The sequence below is a fragment of the Lytechinus variegatus genome, chromosome 12, assembly GCF_018143015.1.
Source record: "Lytechinus variegatus isolate NC3 chromosome 12, Lvar_3.0, whole genome shotgun sequence".
Lineage (NCBI taxonomy): Eukaryota > Metazoa > Echinodermata > Echinoidea > Temnopleuroida > Toxopneustidae > Lytechinus > Lytechinus variegatus.
Genome location: NC_054751.1, coordinates 9,092,171 through 9,113,022, shown reverse-complemented (window position 1 = coordinate 9,113,022; position 20,852 = coordinate 9,092,171). Strand labels below are relative to the sequence as shown.

Sequence of the window (20,852 nt, the reverse complement as noted above, 5' to 3'; positions counted from 1 at the left end):
AGTGTTGTGCTGTACATAAAACATTGTGGAACTGTTTCTCTTGGCATGCAGAGACGTTTGTGATGTGATGTGATTACATTAAACTGGCCCTAGGGTCCAGTTTCATTAAGACCTGTTATAATAACAAATGAACAATATCAGCCAATCAGAATGAATGATTACATGTATCTATTGCAAGTTTGCTATCATAACAAATTTCATGAAACCGGCCCTAGATGAGGAATAAGTGACATTTTGACACATTTATCAAATTTCTAGCAGTATTGACATATGACAATGTACATATCATCTTGCAGTCAAAGAACATATCAACTTCTGTTTGGTATATCACAAACTTTAATACTGGTGATTAAAAAATCCTGCCTTGCAATTATTTTTTTTAACGTATATTGCAATTACATTCAAGGAATGTTTGGAAAATGCCCTAGTCATCTTTGAAAGTTGTCGCTTAATAATTTTTCTTGTCAAACGTTTCTTTAAAAAGAAAACAGACAACACTGTAGTAGGGTGCAAACTGCAACCCTTTGAATTGATAATGGGAGATCAGATGAAAAATTCTTTAAAACTGTTGATATCCTCACTTAGTGAAATTCTCAATGCATCATATATTTGCCACTACTGAAGTAAAGAATTTATCCTCTTTTTAAAATTTCCTGTTAATAGTTAACTATCTCAAAATATGTTTATTTGCCTGCATAGCTATATCATAAATTGTCTTCCCCATATGAATAGAAAGCAGGTGGAACTTATGCAAAATCTGTATTTGAGGAAACATTCCTCTGCCTTCTTGCAGACAAAATAACTCATTAAAGAATAAACATTTTTTTTTACTGATTTGAACAAATATTTCCAGAGAATATCAATCTGCTCTCCCAATTGAGGCTTTTTATCCATAAAAGAGATGTATAAGTTGTAAAGAAAAATTATGTACAAGCATCATTGTTTCTATATTAATATTGCAAGTTGATATTGGTTTATATCAGTTATATGAGGTGTTAGTACTTTATAAGAATTAGTAAACTATATGAGGATTAGATATCTAGGAAAAGCTTAATAAACATTAAAAACACTGTCAAATGTAAATACCCTCAAAATTAATTTTACGCATAGACATAGATGTAAAAATGTACATGTTTTCCCTAAGGAAAAGCTTTCATGGTATCTTTGATAATATTTTAAAAAATGCAAATTCACATTTTCATTTTTTTCAAATTTTGCAATAACCATTCATTTTGAACAGTACATCAATATTTTTATATCTCAATCTATAAACATGTATAAAACAAAAGCGTATTTGTTGACGTTTTATGAATTCATTTGAAGCTGATTAATTTCTGTATCTCCACTGTTTAACTGAATATTACTTTTATAAACATACATGTTCATACATGTACATGAATCTGAAGTGAATATAAATCACCAGGAATGAATCATTCTGAAAGTACTTATTTTGAAATGTGTATATTATGAAAATCACCAGATGCGTAATATGACCTCATATAAACCACATATAGGCCTATGGTATATGTAGTATTGTATATAACCATTTTATTCCATCATTGCATTATAAATGTTGTTATTAAGAAATTACCACATGAGTATAGAAGCACTATCATTGTCTGTGTGTGTGTATAGGCCTACATATTAATAGGAACTGTATATTTATTTCTTTTTTGGTCCCAATAAGCAAAGCTGATCAGGATACAACTATGGATTCACTTTGAAAAAAAAAATAGCGTAAATGAAATGCAAAATAATAAAACAGAAAATCATTTTGCCAAACAAAAGAAATGTACTGATTTGGAAAGACAATCATTGATTTCTTTTTTATTTTTTGGCATTGTGCATAACGGCATCAAATGTTGTATAAGAACTGTATTGCTAGCAAATACAGCAACCAGCACAAGAGAGGGAGACATTCATTTTTGAAGAATTTCCAATGTTAAGTGATACATGCATGCAACTGAACCACAGTTCAACTAAATTATTGATTTAAAAATATGTTCTCGCATGAAATTATACAAATTAGAACTACATGCAGAAAGAAGAATGAAATCTGAAGGTTGAGTGTCTTAGTTTTCATAACAAAGGGATTATATTATTTCAGTCTAAGTAAGATATCATCTTTTCAGACTCATAATTATAGGGCATTTCACAAAGCCCCAAGTTTATATCATTTACAAGCCTACATGTGAATTAGCATTTAATAGTTTTTGCTTCATTTAGACCCGGGCCTGCCTTACAAAATAGCCAAAATTAAAATCATACAGATTTGCTTTTAAATTTTCCCATCGAAATGATGTCAGTTAAAAAAAGAATAGGCACTCTCATCTATTCATTTAGTTGTGATTCTATTGCTGTGGTTAAGATAAAAAGATTGCAATGTTTTTATAGCAATTGTTCTCATATTACCTTCAAGATCTTACAGGAGAAAAATATTTGTGCCATTTATATTTTGATGGTGCATTACTTGGGGAACATTAACATTGAGAGAAAGACTAATGTCTATTCCATTACATGTTGGAAGCACAACCAAGTGAGTGACCATTTCACTGAAATAAGCATCTCCTGAAATGATACAACAGATCATACCGTGTGCTTTATAGAACTAAGATTTCATTAAGAACTGATGAAAGATTGACTATAAACTTTGAGATAAAGTAACAGCATCTGGGCCTTAAACTGTCTGTGGACAGTCACAATGTCCACAAGTCTTTGGATATATCAGATCCACATTTATTGTTGAAGTAAGTAATAATTAATCAGAGGAATTTTTAGGTGCTGTTGAGAGACTGAGACACTCTCCGTCCCTCGGATAGGACGTTAAATGGAGGCCCCATGTAGAGGAGAGTCACCACCTTTGCACATTAAGAATCCATTGCACTATTCGTATAAGAGTAGGGGGAAACCCCGGTGTAGTGGTCCTCCTGCATTCCCCCCAATCAGTTATATCGGGAGGAGAGACCTGCGGGTCATAGTGATTCAGTTTGCTTTTCGCCTCCCAGGCACAGGTGACACCAAACAAATAATAATAATAACTATTTGAGAGATGAGCATGCTTAACCCACATGCGACATGAATAATTGACTAAGTCTGGGGGAGAATATTCATGAATCTTGAGTTTAATGATGAAATAAACAGATAATTCAAATCTGTTATCAACTCTTTGAATCAATACATAATTGTAAATCTAGATTGGATGTGATGATCAATTACATCATGTCAATGATAGAACTGTGTTAAAATAGTGTGAGTTGTTATGAAACAAGAAATTGTAAACATAACTAAACATTAGTTTGAAATAGTTTCAGTGAAATTTAATTCTTTGTGCAAGAATGTATATTTACCCTGGTCTACCGAGTATCAATTTGTTTTATTTCATTGACAATCAATTGGTTTTGGTATTTGATAGAAATAATGTGTTACTGTTTCTTTATTTTGACAAAACTGTGTGACAATGAAGTACTTAGCAACAGTGGAAGTTTTTGCAATATTCTTCTGGAACTCATAAGGCAATGCTTTCAACGGATACACAATAGAAATAGTTAAAATTAGTATCATATTATAAAAAATAACAGTAATATTATACACATACAAGTCATGCAAAGCATATATACATCTAACTGAAAAGTAAACTTGAATCTTGCTGCTATGTAAACAGAATGCTAGAGAGATTTGGAAAAGGAAAAGTTGGGCAATACCAAGGTCACAGAGAATGAGTTTGAGCTTTGCTGCAACATCTGTGCAGGGAATGACACTCAAACAGCATTATTTTATTTTCCTTTTTCATCTTGTGAAATTCATTAAATGTCTCTACATCTGCTTGTGGAAATCATTCTCTTTTTTCACTATTTTCATTCCACTAGTTTTCATTACAATTTCTGTGGTAATCAACAATAACAAAAGAATAACCACAATGAGTAATATCAATGAAACAGGGTTTAAAAAAGTATTTCATTAATATTTGTCAAGATGTGAGCTCAGACAACTTTCTTCAATTTTGATTGGCTGAGAGGCAAATGTCTGACATTTACTACAGTGACTGCCGGATTAAACAGACTTTGTTGGATGAAACATCCTTTTGTGAAACCCTCCCTATGGTTACCATAGAAATTTAATTATGTTTCAATAAACATGAATATCTATCTTTGCAGCAAGTTGTTGGTAAGTTCAAGTTTACTTTCCAGTATTATGCTCCAGTCACACCAACAAGACCGACTCCAAACTGACCGATAGCATGTCATTTGTAATGACATTAAAAGTTTGATCTGGTCGGTGTTAGCTTCATTGGTGTGACTGGGGCCATTAATGACAAAGAATGTTAGAATACAACTTACGCACTGAGGCACCAGACTATTAAGAGGGAGTAGACGAAGAAGAAGACGGGTTGAAGAGGAAGACAACTGCAGAGGGGGTGGTTACGACTGTTGGAAGGGCGTGGCAGGATAACACAAGCATTCACCAAATATACATCTACACCAATATCAAATATATAAAACACCGAGCAACAGGAGGAAGACAAGAGACTGGAATGAGGTTTGTAAGAAGGCGGGATGGTGGTGGTGGAGTGGCAGGAAGACTGGTGTCATTGCAACAGGCAACAGCATTTACGGCGCACTTGCCGCGTGGCGTGACCATTACCTGATATATTAGCACCGCTCTTTGACAAGGGGAAGTGGAGGAAGACGGGCTGTGGTCCAGAAAGATGGAGGTCCAGCCGCAACGGGAGGGATCGGTGGAAGGATAAAGAACGGAAGCAAGGCACGCCAAAAGGAGAGGGGAAAAGAGAGATTGAGTAAAATGGATTAATAAAACACAAAAGTAAATACTTCCTATGATATCATATAACAATCCCTCTTGTTTAAATTCTATGAGAGAAACAGATTGACCAATGGCAGATTGGTTATGTTTGTTATACAACAATTTTTGGCGATTGGTCCTTCGCCTCAAAATATCACTAGAGAAAGATCCAAAATAAACTGCTGATATACTCGATTCAGAATGTCGTAAAAAATATTGACAAATACCCCATACAGACAATACAGAAAGTTTATATTCTACCTCTTTTATAAACTGTATTTATGACTATTTGGGGGGGTTACAAGTTGTTCAATGGCAAGATGGTGATTTGGACAACACTTTCCATTTAAAATTTGGAAAATGATTTGGACAACATTTTCCATTATAAAATACCATTATTATTATTATTACATTGGAACTTAATGACCAGTTTTTCTTGCTGCTATACCTAGGGCCCACTGCAGTGAGTTTATTTTACATGTAAATGCATTTTTTTTTCATTCAATGGGTACCTTTGCACCCAAGACACTACAATTCTAAAGCCATTTTATAAAAAGACAACAAAGAATTTCATGGAAATTACTAAAATAGGCAACGTAAATATTTTTCTTTCCTAGTTACAGTTTCCTGTTAAAATTTATGTTTTAGAATAAACATTGCCAAAAATGTCTTCAAAATGTATACCGCATTCCCTATATAAAATATTGCAAATATCATTTACTTCCCATTTTAATTATACTTTGACTCCCCCAAAAATATTTACTATTTGGTGTTTAAAGGTCAAGTCCACCTCAGAGAAATGTTGATTTCAATCAATAGAGAAAAATCAGACAAGCACAATGCTGAAAATTTCATCAAAATCGGATGTAAAATAAGAAAGTTATGACATTTCAAAGTTTTGCTTATTTTCAACAAAATAGTTATATGAACGAGCCAGTTACATCAAATGAGAGAGTAGATGATGTCACTCACTCACTATTTCTTTTGTTTTTTTATTGTTTGAATTATACAATATTTCAATTTTTACGAATTTGACGATTAGGACCTCCTTGCCTGAAGAACAAAATGTAAAAATAATGAAATTCCACGTGTTCAGGGAGGAATGAAACTTCATTTCACATGACAATGACGAGAAAATGAAAATATTTCATATGATGCAGTATTTGGTACCCTGGGGTACCAAATTATAATCCGCCATTTTTTTTTTGAATTATTCAATTTATTTTTTGCGCTGTACCCTGGGTTACCAAAAAATGTGTACAAGTATATTTTAATGTTTTGTACAGATTTTTTTGTTCTTTTTAGTGATCTTATGTAACAATTAATGCATGCAAATGATAACTTTATTCTAATTTTCATGTTCTGTTCTAATCTTCACTGTTCAATGATACCTGTAGTTGTCATTATTGATCTTATGTCTTTGAATTCAATTAAATTCTTAAGTATAACATAATTTGTTTACTATTATTGGCATTAGATTGTATCAAAGAAAGGAAATAGGCATTGTGATCATTGTCCCCATTCATTGTCATGATTGTCGCACCGATCTTACGACCGTGATCACCATGACAACAATGTAACTGTACACTATTACAACATGAGATGGCGCTGCACAACGCCGTACCCTGGGGTACTACGGTACCCCGGTGTACGGCGTGGTGCATCATATAACAAAATACAAAAGAAATAGTGAGTGATGTCATCAACTCTCTCATTTGGATGTAACCGGCTCGTTCATATAACTATTTTGTTGAAAATAAGCGAAACTTTAAAATGCCATAACTTTCTTATTTTATATCCGATTTTGATGAAATTTTCAGTGTTATGCTTGTTGAATTTTTCTCTTTTTATTCAAATCAAGTTTTTGTTGGGGTGGACTTGTCCTTTAAAAAATTAAAAGGAAATACATTTATTTTAACAGAACATCTGAAAATTTGCATGATAAATTGTACATTCTTCCAATGAAACACAGATGCTTAACAAATAAAGATGAGCACAATATAGAAAACAAAATAAATCTACTTTCATTTGAAGTGTTATATAAGATTTTAATGCTCTGAATTTGAATTAGAAAAATTCCTTACCTTGTGGTCTCCCATACACACATCTTGACCAATTACATTGTAGCTTGGTCTTGAATTTGCATCCTGAAATGAAGAAAAAAAAATTGATACTCATTTTGGAATAAACAGATTTGTTCACACCTAATACCCAAGAGACACTTATATCTTACAATGTAGAAAGTATTTGAGATATCAACCTTTTTATGAGCTGGTGTTCTTAAAAATATTTTGTTGATTTGGTGAAATACCTTACTACAAAAATGTCTTACATCATTCTTTATACTGATACTTTTAGATACAATAAAATGCTCACTGACAAGGGATTCTTGGTTGAGGATGACATAAAAACTCATACCATGCTGGTGTTTTTGTCTTTATGAAGCTTTAGGCATTCAATAATTAAAATTCTAATTTTGATAAGATAAATTGTCCATTGATAACTGACTCTAAGCTGAGTGTGACACGAAGACCGTCACAACAACCTGGTCATATTCAGGTAGCTGTAACCATCTGACAATTATCACTATGAATTTGATAAAATGAAATGCTCACCGATATGAGACTCTTAGCTGAGTGTGACATGAAGATACTGTCATATCACGCTGGTTGTCTTCATGTAGCTGTGACTATCCAATTATTAAAACTATAAATTTGATACAATAAAATGCTCACCAATATGAGACTCTTAGCTGAGTGTGACATGAAGATACTGTCACACCATGCCGGTGGTCTTTTCTTCATGTAGCTGTGACTATCCAACGATTAAGACTATAAATTTGATACAATATGCTCACCGATATGAGACTCTTAGCTGAGTGAGACATGAAGGTTCTGTCACACCACGCTGGTGGTCTTTTCTTCATGTAGCTGTGACTATCCAAATATTAAAATTATGAATACAATAAAATGCTCACCGATATGAGACTCTTAGCTGAGTGTGACATAAAGACTCTGTCACACCACGCTGGTGGTCTTGTCTTCATGTAGCTGTGACCATCTGATATATCTTCACTGTATGGATAGCTGGATAACAAGATGCATGGGAGAAATTCAGAGAAATAAAAATAAGTAAATGTAACACTCCTAATGCATACAAACTTTCTTTTATTGAAACTTCCATGGAAACATTGATTTTTGAATGATTGCTTAGTCTCGTTACCATGGTAGTTACTATTATCATAGACTTTTATGCAACGAGAAACAGAGGGCTATTTGAAAAATAAAAAATATCTGAAATTTACATAACACATATCAAACACACAAAGATTTTCATCAATCATGTCATTCAAGAATACAATCTGCTACGAGTGCAATGTAAAAATAATTGTCGTAATTTTTACCCTATTATAATGGAATCATTTGATTGATTGATTGATTGAATGATTGATTGATTGACTGATTGATTGATTTTTAGAAAAGTGAAATAAATAAATATGATTTTTAATTTAAATTGTCTTTTATCTAAGAATGAATTTCATATTTGAAAAGAAAAAAATTCTTACCTCGGGTTAAATGTGACATCAAATTCTGAGAGTTGTTTAGAGAAGCAGCTAAATTCCTTGTCAAACCTTGACAACTAGGGAGGAAGATAAAGAAAATAAGAGAAAACATGTATACCTGATCAACAAGTCTTATCTCCATGTTTTATTAGTCTCTGGTTTCTGAAGTAAACACGTAATCTATTTCAAATTTCACAATTAATCATTTCAGTTTCACTTCAGTATGTTTGTGAGGTAGGGAGGGTTGATATTCTTTGAGACTGACATTTGTACAAACATAAACAAAGGGGAATGTAAATGAATTTTGACTTGAGTCAAGGAAGGCACAGTTTCAAAGAAGGATCATTGCTCAAATACCAAAAACTGAAACTTTAAGTACAGGAAATGGACAAGCCACTTGTATTTCCAATAAATTTGAACATTTTTTTCAAAGATGTGGAACTCTATCTTTTAATTCCTAATGAAAAGTTGACGTTTAAATGAGTTGTGAACGTAAGACAATAAAAAGGCAGTGAAAGTAATTAGGCGAGCTTTTAAAACCATGAAATCGATTTCTGTGAATTGTCAACATAATGGCCTGAAACTGAAGCTATGATACTTTCAACATGCAAGAGATAAATGTGTAATGAGAAATTTTTAATTCTAGGGTTGCAAGGAAAAGATCACTTACACTGTATACTGATTTTCCTTATCGGGTTGTGATATAAAGACAGTTTCACAGGTAATGCAAATATTCATTAACATACTATACATGCAGCTTCCATCATCGACCCATCCCGCATCTTTGCATAATCAAAGAGGAGTGGAGTAGGAGAAACAAATGGAATGCCAAAAAAGCGATGCAAAAAAATAATAAAAAACAGGAAAAAAAGGAAACAGAAAGATTAGCAAAGGGAAGAACAGTGAGAAGAAATGGAAAAGGAAAAAACAAGTGGAACGCCACCGTCGAAAAAGCAATGTCCCCAAAAAAAGAAAACAGAAAAATGGGAACGGAAAGATTAGCAAAGGGAAGAAGAGTGAGGGATTGATAAGGAGTGGGAGAGTGGACGGGAGGAGAGGAGGAAGAATCGAACGAACAGGGATAGAAGAAGAGGATGAGAAATAGCAAGATAAACAAGGACGGAGAAAGAAGAGAAGAGTGGGGTTGAAAGAGGAGGAGTAGTAGAAAGTAGAAGTAAAGTTTGGAAAGGCAGTATGGGGAGAGCAAAGATAGAAAAAATATATTCAATAAGCATTTGTCTCCTGGAAATATTAACATTTTCAGAGAGAAGGGAGAAAAAAAGAAAAATCAAAAAGCTACTTACCCACTGAATTCCATATGACAATATTCTATCTGGATCATCCATTTCAAACTTCTTCTTTTCTAACGTTAACAAGACCTACAGGATATCACAGGACAAAACACATAACCAATAATGATGAAAGTCATGGGAACAAACTACTACCTCAGAGGAGATTTTAATATACATATCACTCTAAAGGGGAAGAAAGCATTAAATTAATTCTTCAATTTAGTTTAAATTAGTCGCATGAAATCATGTTATGATGATTAAAGGTCAAGTCCACCTCAGAAAAATTTTGAATTGAATCAATAGAGAAAAATCAGACAAGCATAATGCTGAACATTTCATCAAATTCTGATGTAAAAAAAGAAAGTTATGACATTTCAAAGTTTCGCTTATTTTTAACAAAATAGTTATATGAACGAGCCAGTTACATCAAAATGAGAGAGTCGATGATGTCACTCACTATTTCTTTTGTTTTTTATCGTTTGAATTATTGAATATTTCAATTTTTACGAATTTGACAATTAGGACCTCCTTGCCTGAAGCACAAAATTCCACAGAATTCCACATGTTTAGGGAGGAACGAAACTTCATTTCACATAACAATGACGAGAAAATACAAATATTTCATATTTCATATAATAAAATACAAAAGAAATAGTGAGTGATGTCATCAGTTTCTTCATTTGCATACCAACCAAGATGTGCATATAAATGTTTTGTGAAATGAAGCGGAACTTTAAAATGCCATAACTTCCTTATTTTACATCCGATTTCGATGAAATTTTCAGTGTTATGCTTGTTGAATTTTTCTCTTTTATTCAAATCAAGTTTTTGTTTGGGTGGACTTGTCCTTTAAATAACCAGTGAGGGATATGGTTTTGAGTAATGATTAATAATATTGGGCACTGGCTTAACATACTGTGATGGGATAAAAGTTACAATGCACGCTACAGGGAATAACCATCTGCTATCTCTGGTCAATTATATACGTCAACATTCTTTAGCATGATACTCTGTAGGTCATAATGGGTTCATTGCACACAATATTTCATTCACTGATTGCATGTAGTGACATACAGATCTAACTATTTGATCAATTGCTGTTTACAAAGCCGAACTTTGTTTACCTTGAATGCCAATCAATTCTCACTATTGAGCATCCAAAGTATTTCTTGGTTCTATTTTTCTGGAGTTCTGCTCATTCCTGTGATTTACTCTGATAAGGGCAAGGCCAAAAGCTTCATTACATCCAGGTTTTTTTCCAAAGCTATTTTCCTAGTTCCAACTACAGCAAGGTTACTGTGAAAGCCCTTTATACTGTGAACATAATGATACTGTAGATCTTATCATTCCAATGTTAGAGATTTTGTTCTGTAAAGTTCCTCTAACTGTCAACGAAAAAATGGGAGACTACCGGGTATACAAATGTCTTCTCTTTATTTTCATATCTCAGTGAATCAAACTTCCCTTTTAAACAAATCCCAATCACAAAAATAAAGAACCGTTCTTTGAAAAACTAAACAAAATGAACCTCGATCCATAATCATTTAGTAATCTGAGGCACCGATTTTGTAGTTGCCTATTTAATGGCGCACTATATATCACCCCAGCTTTAGCTCAGTTAACTAATCCTGCCAGGTACCCATTTACTTCACATGGGTTGAGTGCAGCACAATATGGATCAATTTCTAGCTAAAGAAAATCATCCCATGCCTGGGATGTGAAATCAAGACCTTCTGGTTCAAAGTAAGAGTCAGAACCACCTGACCATATCACTCCTATAGATTTAAACAATGTCTGAGCCTACCTGAGCATTATCTTCATCTGAATATTCTATTCTCGTGATGGCACCATCTTTCTTGGTATATTTTGGCTTTGCTTGTAAGACAAGAGCCTGCAAGAAAAATAAAAACATTAATCAACCATCAATCATGGTTTTCAAAACATGAAGGCCTTTAGGATAGATTTGCCATTTTCCATAATATTGTAAAAGAAAAAAAAACAGTATTATGAAGAGGACAGAAAATCACAAAAGATCACTACAAATGCAATTTTCCAGGCCCCCAGAGCCCAGGTGGGTGTTTCATAAAGCTGTTCGTAAGTTAAGAACAACTTTAAGAATGACTGGTGATCCTTTCTTGTGGTAAATGGTATATTGAATTGGCAATGGTTTAGCGCATAAGAAGGGTTCACCAGCCATTCTTAAAGTCGCTCTTAACTTACGAACAGCTTTATGAAACACCCACCAGAACGTAAAATTATGAAATAGAAATTAAAAAATCATGAAAATAGAAGCAAATTTCAACAAATAAATTATTCTCTCTATTTTTCTCTTCTCTCTCTCTCTCTTTCTGAGTACATCATATACATATACGCAAACCATTTTGAAATATTACATGTATGATGTACACAAAATCTGCAAGAGAGACTGCCAGCATATCTGCATAATTGATCAATAAAGAGCAATAGCCTTAAATTCAAGTTCATATCAAGGAAACTCAATTAATCTTCAAAATTAGAACACAATAGAATTGCCGAAGAGAGATACAAATGTGTCTACAATTTTTCCATCAGCAAACAAATATTTAGACCAAACAATGTAAAAAGCATTTGCCTAAATAAGCATTATCAATATATAATTTGTTCATGAATCTCAATACACACAGCATACATGCACACAGTTGCTTGCATTGGGTTAGTACCAATATATGAATATGAATTTATGAAGTGACATTGACAATGAATGGTTTTAAGAGAATGTTTTAATTATCTTTTCTAAATTTAAACATCAAGGAAAACTGGGATTGCATTTTACAATGGAAAAGCTGCTAAGTGAGCAATATAATAAGAATCCTGCATCCTAATATATATTTATTGCTAACTACATGTACTCAAACTGTATCTCCCAGGATTTATAGGGCAAGGGTTTCAAAAACTCTACAGAAAATATATTGCTTGAACTAAAACAAGGGAATGGCATGTTATGTCTGTATCTATTTTCAAGCTCCCCCCCCCCCCATCTCTCTCTCTCTCTCTCTGTTTTGATATTGCTTGACCTGATGAAAAAAAGTACCCCTTAACCCATCTTCTCAAGCCCTTTTTTAACTGACCAGTATGATCTTCCACATGTACCTATCCTCAATCAACCTCTCCCTACCACCTGCTCATCCCCCCCCCCCCCATCTCATCCCTCCCTCCCTCAAATTCTTTTTATTCCCTCTTATAATACCAGCATAAAAATAACCACAATTCATAATGTCTACTTGAGTAGCACACTGCAATAAGCCTGTGTCAACATAAGGAATTCTCTCTCCGTGTACCCGGATAAATATCGACGAATGACGCACGAACCTTACAACCAGAGGATCAAATGTCATTCTTCAACTATTAATGTTTACCTTCAGAGTCTAATAAACATAAGAGCATCATCTTCATTACATATGGCAAAAAAATAAAATTCTGTTTCATCATGTGAAAGAAGCTAACATTTTTTTCAAAGGATAAGATACCTTCTACTCATGTCTATTATGTTGTATAGTATGACACTTGAAATGACTTGAATCTCCACACAATCACAAGCTGCTTGTTCTAAATACATTGCTTCATCTGTATGTTCAAACTTTCTGCACTATTACTTACCATGTAATTTCATACTACATTATTTATGTACTGACTGGTTGTTAACAATGATGTGAGGTAAATTTATGATTTGTGATCCAAAAATTTTCAATGTTTCTTTTTGCAGCATATCCACGTTATGTTCTTACTGAAATTGGGAGGTAATAAAAAAAGAAACTAATCAGAATAATGGGGCTTAAAACAGGTCGGTGGGATCTAAGCCATCAATGATGTCCTCCTGGATGGAAAGTGACACCTGCTAGCTGGTGTCTCGCAAAATATAAGAAGTTTGAACCTTAAACCTATGGATTGGAGTCCAGTGAACAAACCACACGACCATATCACAGCATATATTCAAGATTGATCACTGAGAGTAAACTCTTAGGCCCTGATTTCATGAAGATTGTAATCAATGGCAAATCATCATTTGATATTATCATATGAGTGATTCATCAGTTAAGCGAACAACAACATAAGACTTCACAGCAGTCATCAATGTCTGGCAGCATGATATCAGTAACAACCTTTTGTGAAACAGGGGCATGGCTAATCTTCACCACACCAATATAACTTATTGGCATGATGCTATAACGTCCTTATTCATTCATGATCAATGGCAAATTGTTCATCAATTACAGTTACCATGATAACAGTATTTTTCTGCAAATCAAAACCCAAGGATTTAAAGATAAATGAAAGTAGTTCCAGTAAACACTGATATCACAAGAAAGTGTGTGAACCCGAGCTTAATTGTCACTATATCATCGAGGATCTAGATCTGGTACAGTAACATAAACTGAACTTTGTGAAATCTTGAAATCTACGCTGAAAAATGTTCACACTGAAGATCACCAACACAGATAAGCGCACGTGGGACAGTGTATTATTATTGCTTTGAATGTCGGTTTGACACTTGACCCGAATCCCGTGCTTATTTGCTAATTTCTCAGCAATTACACAATTTCTTCCGGAATCCTTTGGCACATATTTTTTATTCATACAGACAGACACTTTGGTAGTCATTTCATTGGATTCTGTACGAAGTCACTTTGAAATCGTTACCACAACTGGAATTTACCTTTAACCAAAGTCACTGATTGACAATATGTCTTTATGAAACAGCTTACCTTGACTACACCCTGGGCATCTAACCTGAAGTTGAAATCTCCAAAGATGAAGAATGGTACTCTACTGTGCTTCTCTTGTGAAAGTCTGAGAGCGATGATAAAACATCATTTGAAAAATGAACAACGATCCATTCTTGTACTGCAAATATGATACTCCACATAAATGTTATTTTTACAAGAATATTTTCCAAAAGGGGTTGGAATGATGTTTGAAAACATAAAAGCAAGGGAACTGATTTTGATGTTCACAAGTTTTTTTTCTATTTCTAATATGACGCTAAGCGATTGTTACAATCTCCATTGTGGATTTTCAAGATTGATTCAGTTTGGTTTGAAAGAAGCAGGAGAGAGACCATCTGCCATCTCGTCTTCTTCCAATTGGACACAGCTATGAGAAAAATCAACCCCTAATAAATAACTGCAATTTTACACAAGTACACCAATTTCCATCTTATGTGGGACTGTGCAAACATATCTATCACAATCCTTGATCATTTTGTATGAAAATGAAATGGGAAAAAAATGAAAATCCATATTTTATTGTTCGAAATAGACATCAGAAACGAAATACCCCGAAAATTTGTTTTGCCCATCAACATCATTTATGTACATGTATAGCAAATGTAATCAATCACAGTAAAATCAACAATTACACTATTTATCTGCAATTTACCAAGTCATGCGTGATCATGACCCTTTCAGTCTTGTTTGGTTATCTCAATCAGGGCACAATTCTTAGTTTCAGTTTTGAAACAAAGCAAAGTAAATACCTATATTCCGACCTTATCTTTCAATTTTCAGGGCTTCAGGGCACATTTATTCATTACAGCCTACAGGGAAGAAATTAAAAAGGGCACACAAAATATTCAAGGCCAATGAGGAAGGCAATGAGGCAAGTCAATAGGGAATCCTAGGTCATGACCTTCGATGACCTTGGATTAATTCAAGCCTAGTTATTGTGATAAGGGTCCCCTAGCTCTAATATTTTGTGAAAAGGGTACCAAATTTTGCCAGGAAAATAAAAAGGGCATTGAGGCGGATCAACAGGTTGCCCCAGGATATGGCCTTCCATGAACTTGGATCAATTTCTTTGTGTTAAGTGTTTGGAAAGAACTGTACTATTCTCGTTGTCGTCATCCTCATTATTATTATTATTATTATTAAAGTTCTAAATACTTACCTCTGAATAACAAATTCTAATGCTTTTCTCCTTGTTTTACTGTATTGTGATGGGAATTGCTAGAAGAAATATAGAAAACATGCATTATGACTTAAATGAAGAATCCTATACATAACATTTAAGAGACGCATTTAAACACAGCATTGGTGTTTTCCATTGAAATCTTTCTTCTAACTAAATGAAAAAACTTGTATAATGCTACAATAATGTTCCCCCATTATTAATATATCAAGTACAAATAAAACATATATTGTTGAAAATGGAAATAATTTTAATGAAATTAATTTCGATTGGCTGACGTAAAGCAGGAAAGATAAAGAAAACTTACAAATGAAATAATACTTGCTCTTTCCTCTTGATAAAAAAAATGAAAAAAATGAGAAGCTCTGTATGTAATGATGAATGAAAGCATTCTTTTCACAATATATTTCTTTCCTTTGCTCATTGTCAATTTTTAATCCAAGTCTTTTTTTATGTTGATCAGATTGTGGTGGACCGTCTGTGATACGATAAAGGGCTTACCGTTTCCACGGCGATGACGTTGTTTGCATCGTGGAACAGGTGCACATTGACCAGTTCAAATTGCCTGAAAGCAGAAGAGATAGTTCAAAGAGATCAAGGGATCATATAGATTAGGAAGATGGACGAACAGTAAAGAAATAATGAAACTGCTTTCATAGGGTTTTAGAGGAGGAAAAACAAAGCCTGTCTATAGCTTTGGTAAAGGTTTAATAATGTAAAGTATATAAGAGTATCATTTATCATGCCAATCTTTCCCAAGGGTAACCACGATTACTTTTTTCCAATGATTCTTTGAGAAAATTTTAGTTTTACATTATTTTGCCCCCCTCCCCTCATCAATATTTATATTCTCTTTTAAAATAGGTAAAAGAAAGTATTTTGCTCACTATCCCCTAAGAAAATTTTTTCATGTAATATTGCAAACTACTTTCACTAGCACATTTCAATTTCATATCATTTTTTTTTTCAACTCATCACTTTTCTGTCCATTCAAGCACCTGAATTTATTACATCTACCTCAAATTCTCTTGTATCTATTATTTTTTCTAAAGAGAGAAGGAGTGAAAAAGGGAACTTCTATGTATCCAGGTAAAGGATATAAGGATGGAAGAGATCTGGACGAACAAAGTCCAAACCTAAATAAACAATCATGAGTGACCTTATAGGTTCATCATTAAATCCATTGCCCCAAGGGTTTCTTACCTTCCTAATTCAAATCAAAGTAGGATCCCCATGATTAAATTAATGAGTCAATGCCTTTATCTTGATAAATGTATCACTTGTCAACCAACCTTCCATTAATGCTCCATCTTGTTCTCATGAAACCTTTTCTTGACCACTTGCACTACAAGAAACAAAAACAGAAGATAAGTGACAATGTATTATTAGAATTACTCTTCATTTCTTTCAAACTCATAAAAAACAGCCACCTCATTAATATATATTACTATCATCATTATTATCATCTTAATCATCAAAATCAGCATTTTTATATCAACACTCTCATCACCATCAACATCTTTTCTCTTCTTTTCATTATCATATTCATGAACAAAACCATTTCCCCCACACTCTAAGATGGAATGTTTAATTTCCTTTGAAGATCGTCATGATGAAAGGATAATTCAATTCATTGGTTTGTGGTAACAACGCGAGAAGTAGACCTCTAAAGAACTTTAATATAGCAAGTAATTTTTCATTATTTTCTTTTCACAGCACTACAGAATGACTTTTAGAAGCTAAAAGGCATTAATTCTTCACAATTCAATAGATTCCTGGATAAAAAGCATCATCTTTTCTAATTTCTTTCAATATTTATCTTTAACAATCCAAAAAAAGGTGGATTGATCTTTCAAATTGGGTTCAATATTAATACAGAATTTACAATACTTAGCTATCCTCTTCTATCTTGATATTGTCTATACCACTTTAAATATCATCATGAAAGAAATCACTTCATAAATGCATAAAGTCACCATCATTGTTATCATAACATAATCATCATAAACATACCATTACAATAAAGATCACCACTATTATGAATGTCCTTTTGCTATCATTATCATACTTTATTGTTAAAATGCTGATATAATAATCATCATCATTAAACAATGTTGATGAAAAATGCCAGAATGCCCACCTCTGGAAAGAAATGAGAGGGGAATTTGAGCTTCTCTTGAGTTGTGACTTTGGCAAGGTTGCTGGAGTATTCCTCATGACCAGAGAGATCTCGGTACTTACAATCTGAAAATAAATAAACAAAGGAACAAATAGATAGATGAATGAATTAATGAATAATCAAATATATAAATTAATTAATTGAATAAAGTTCATTAATTAAATAATTAAAATATACAAACCCATCAATGAAGATATAGGCCTATACAAGACAAATAAATACATAGAAGAAAGAAACTAAGATAGAGATAAGGAAAAGAAAACGAATGAATGAAAGATTTAAAAAAAGAGCATTAAAGAAGTGGGAGAAAATAGAGGAGAAGGGAAGAGAGACAAAGAGAAGGGGTTAGCGAGGGAGACAGGGACAGATCAAAATACTATAATTTCAAAAATGATATTTCTAGTTTACCCAGGGTTCCACTGGATTGTCTAGGAAAAGAACTTTAATATCATTGAAAATTTTCCATTACGGTAATTACCAGAGGAACCTTGATTTTGACTCTCCTCTGAGCTCTACTAGTCAGTACCATCATGGCATGGGTACCGTAATAATTTTTTCAATGCAACACGACCTACATCTGAATTGCTCACCGCTAAAATGCAGTACATACATCACAATCCTTAGCTCAGCATTGCTCCTTTATACGCAGTCAATCTTTTCCCATTCAGGATTCAGGATACAACGACGGATGATTACAGATCTGTGTCCTTATTTTGGAATGGGTGCCACGTTATTCACGTCTTAAAAGATCTGCACTAAAAGGCGCTGAAGTGCCATTAAAACCACTTTCAGATCTCGCCAGAGTCAGACACATCTTATACATGTATCACTATCCCTCCCCAACAATACACAAAGTACACAAGACAAAAAATCATTCCTTTTTTTTCAAGAGGAATTTCTGAGAATTCCCATTAACATTATGATGTATATATTTCCCATCATTCTTCTCCTTATTAGCTGAGATTGGTGCTGTAAACACAGGATGACAGGACAAAAATCAACATAAGATATCTGCCAATTGACCCAAGTGGTGTCGGGGGGGGGGGGAAGAACATTTGATACCCCCATCTCAGCCACAAATGACGCTTTACTTGTCACAAACGGCCCATTTTATCTTGATTATGAAACTGCAAACTGTGGTTGTGCAAACTACCCTTAGTTTATTAAACTATAATTCATTTTAAAATTAGGGTAAGTGTAAGTGCATTTTCATTTGATCATAAATTTAGATGATTTTCAAAATGCCAACATTAAATACTAAAAAGCAAGAATATTTAAATCAATTTATTAGGCACAATCACACACCCAATGTACTACAAAAAAAATAAACAAATAGATCATTAAATCATGGTTGGATCAGGGGAAAACTCCCACTTCTCTGGTTGGATAATGATATCTGGAGAGATCAAATGCTTTTTATTTTGAAAGATCAAGATTTTAAAAACATGTACTGCACTACCAGGAGATGATCATGAAGTAAATTTAACATACATGCATATGTACTGTTACATATCAATTAAAGGGATCTATTGACTTTGAGAGAAGTAGAAAACTTGCTTTTGACAGATACATATAATACACTTCAATTATTAAAGGACAAGTCCACCCCAACAAAAAATTGATTTGAATAAAAAGAGAGAAATTCAACAAGCATAACACTGAAAATTTCATCAAAATCGGATGTAAAATAAGAAAGATATGACATTTTAAAGTTTCGTTTCATTTCACAAAAAAATTTATATGAACGAGCCAGTTACATCCAAATGAGAGAGTCGATGATGTCACTCACTCACTATTTCTTTTGTTTTTTATTGTTTGAAATATGAAATATTTTGATTTTCTCATCATTGTCATGTGAAAAGAAGTTTCTTTCCTCCCTGAACATGTGGAATTCCATTATTTTAAAATTTTGTGCTTCAGGCAAGGAGGTCCTAATCATCGAATTCGTAGATATCAAAATATTGTATAATTCAAACAATAAAAAACAAAAGAAATAGTGAGTGAGTGACATCATCAACTCTCTCATTAGGATGTAACTGGCTCGTTCATATAACCATTTGTTTTTTAAAATAAGCAAAACTTTGAAATGTCATAACTTTCTTATTTTACATCCGATTTTGATGAAATTTTCAGCATTGTGTTTGTCTGATTTTTCTCTATTGATCAACATTCTTCTGAGGTGGACTTGACCTTTAACTATAACAGCAGCTGGAACCATGATTTTCATTTTGAACCTTGGATAACATTTGTAACTTCCTTTTAAGGCTGTGAAATGATCAAATTAGGCTGAAAACACACAAAACACTGAAAATCACCAAAATAGAGGAGGAAGCATCGGCACGTGAAGTGCAATAAGACCTATCATCACAAAAATACCATACTCATTTTGCTAACTACTTTGCAATGGAGCGTTTTCACCAGAATCACTTGGCATACAATTTTAATATATAGGTACGAACATGTGGGTGGTCATATTGCAGGATCCTGTTCAATTAATTCTGTGACCGTACCACAAATGGCATTTATGTTTCAATCCAGTGTCAGCTTCATTTAATTCCAATACCTCGGGATTCCTTTGAGGGGAAGGTGAAAAGATGCGAATTTCGCTGTAACTAGGTTTCCACCAATTTGTCGAGGCCCATTGAAGGGAAACGTAAGTCTTTCTGAATAATTCATTGAAAAGCTCTCCAATGCTGTACTGCTGAGGGTAATTTAGAACCAAATATACCCTCCATGATTGTGGCAACACATTTAGATATTTCAGGCCAATCCCCTTTCAATATAAGCAGGTTCTACGTTGTATTTAACAGAATTTGTAATTGCTTAACCCATAAAATGCTGAAAGCATCATGTGTAAATCGTGGCAGCATGCATTTCTCTTAAAGGACAAGTCCACCCCAACAAAAACTTTATTTAAATAAAAAGAGAAAAATTCAAGAAGCATAACACTGAAAACTTCATCAAAATCGGATGTAAAATAAGAGAGTTATGGCATTTTAAAGTTTAGCTTCATTTCACAAAACACTTATATGCACACCTCGGTCGGTATGCAAATGAGGAACTGATGACATCACTC

General features: G+C 33.5%; 1 protein-coding gene across 6 annotated transcripts in view; it reads right to left on the bottom strand.

The window, feature by feature from the left end:
- Nucleotides 1-20,852, bottom strand: part of LOC121424694 (inositol polyphosphate-5-phosphatase A-like) — a 74,684-nt gene that overhangs the window by 12,327 nt on the left and 41,505 nt on the right. For 3 of the 6 annotated variants that reach the window (XR_005971414.1, XR_005971416.1, XR_005971415.1), the window contains exons 7-17: nt 17,738-17,841; nt 16,890-16,942; nt 16,099-16,162; nt 15,577-15,635; nt 14,397-14,481; nt 11,459-11,545; nt 9,667-9,741; nt 8,366-8,439; nt 7,778-7,886; nt 6,885-6,947; nt 4,338-4,690 (exon numbers count right to left, since the gene is read on the bottom strand). Coding sequence is in view for 2 of the 6 variants with exons in the window: in XM_041620440.1 (XP_041476374.1) it covers nt 4,642-4,690; nt 6,885-6,947; nt 7,778-7,886; nt 8,366-8,439; nt 9,667-9,741; nt 11,459-11,545; nt 14,397-14,481; nt 15,577-15,635; nt 16,099-16,162; nt 16,890-16,942; nt 17,738-17,841 (822 nt within the window). In the remaining 4 variants the exon portion in view is untranslated. The remainder of the gene's footprint in view (nt 1-4,337; nt 4,691-6,884; nt 6,948-7,777; nt 7,887-8,365; nt 8,440-9,666; nt 9,742-11,458; nt 11,546-14,396; nt 14,482-15,576; nt 15,636-16,098; nt 16,163-16,889; nt 16,943-17,737; nt 17,842-20,852) is intronic. The other 3 variants (XR_005971417.1, XM_041620440.1, XM_041620442.1) reach the window with 1 other exon arrangement.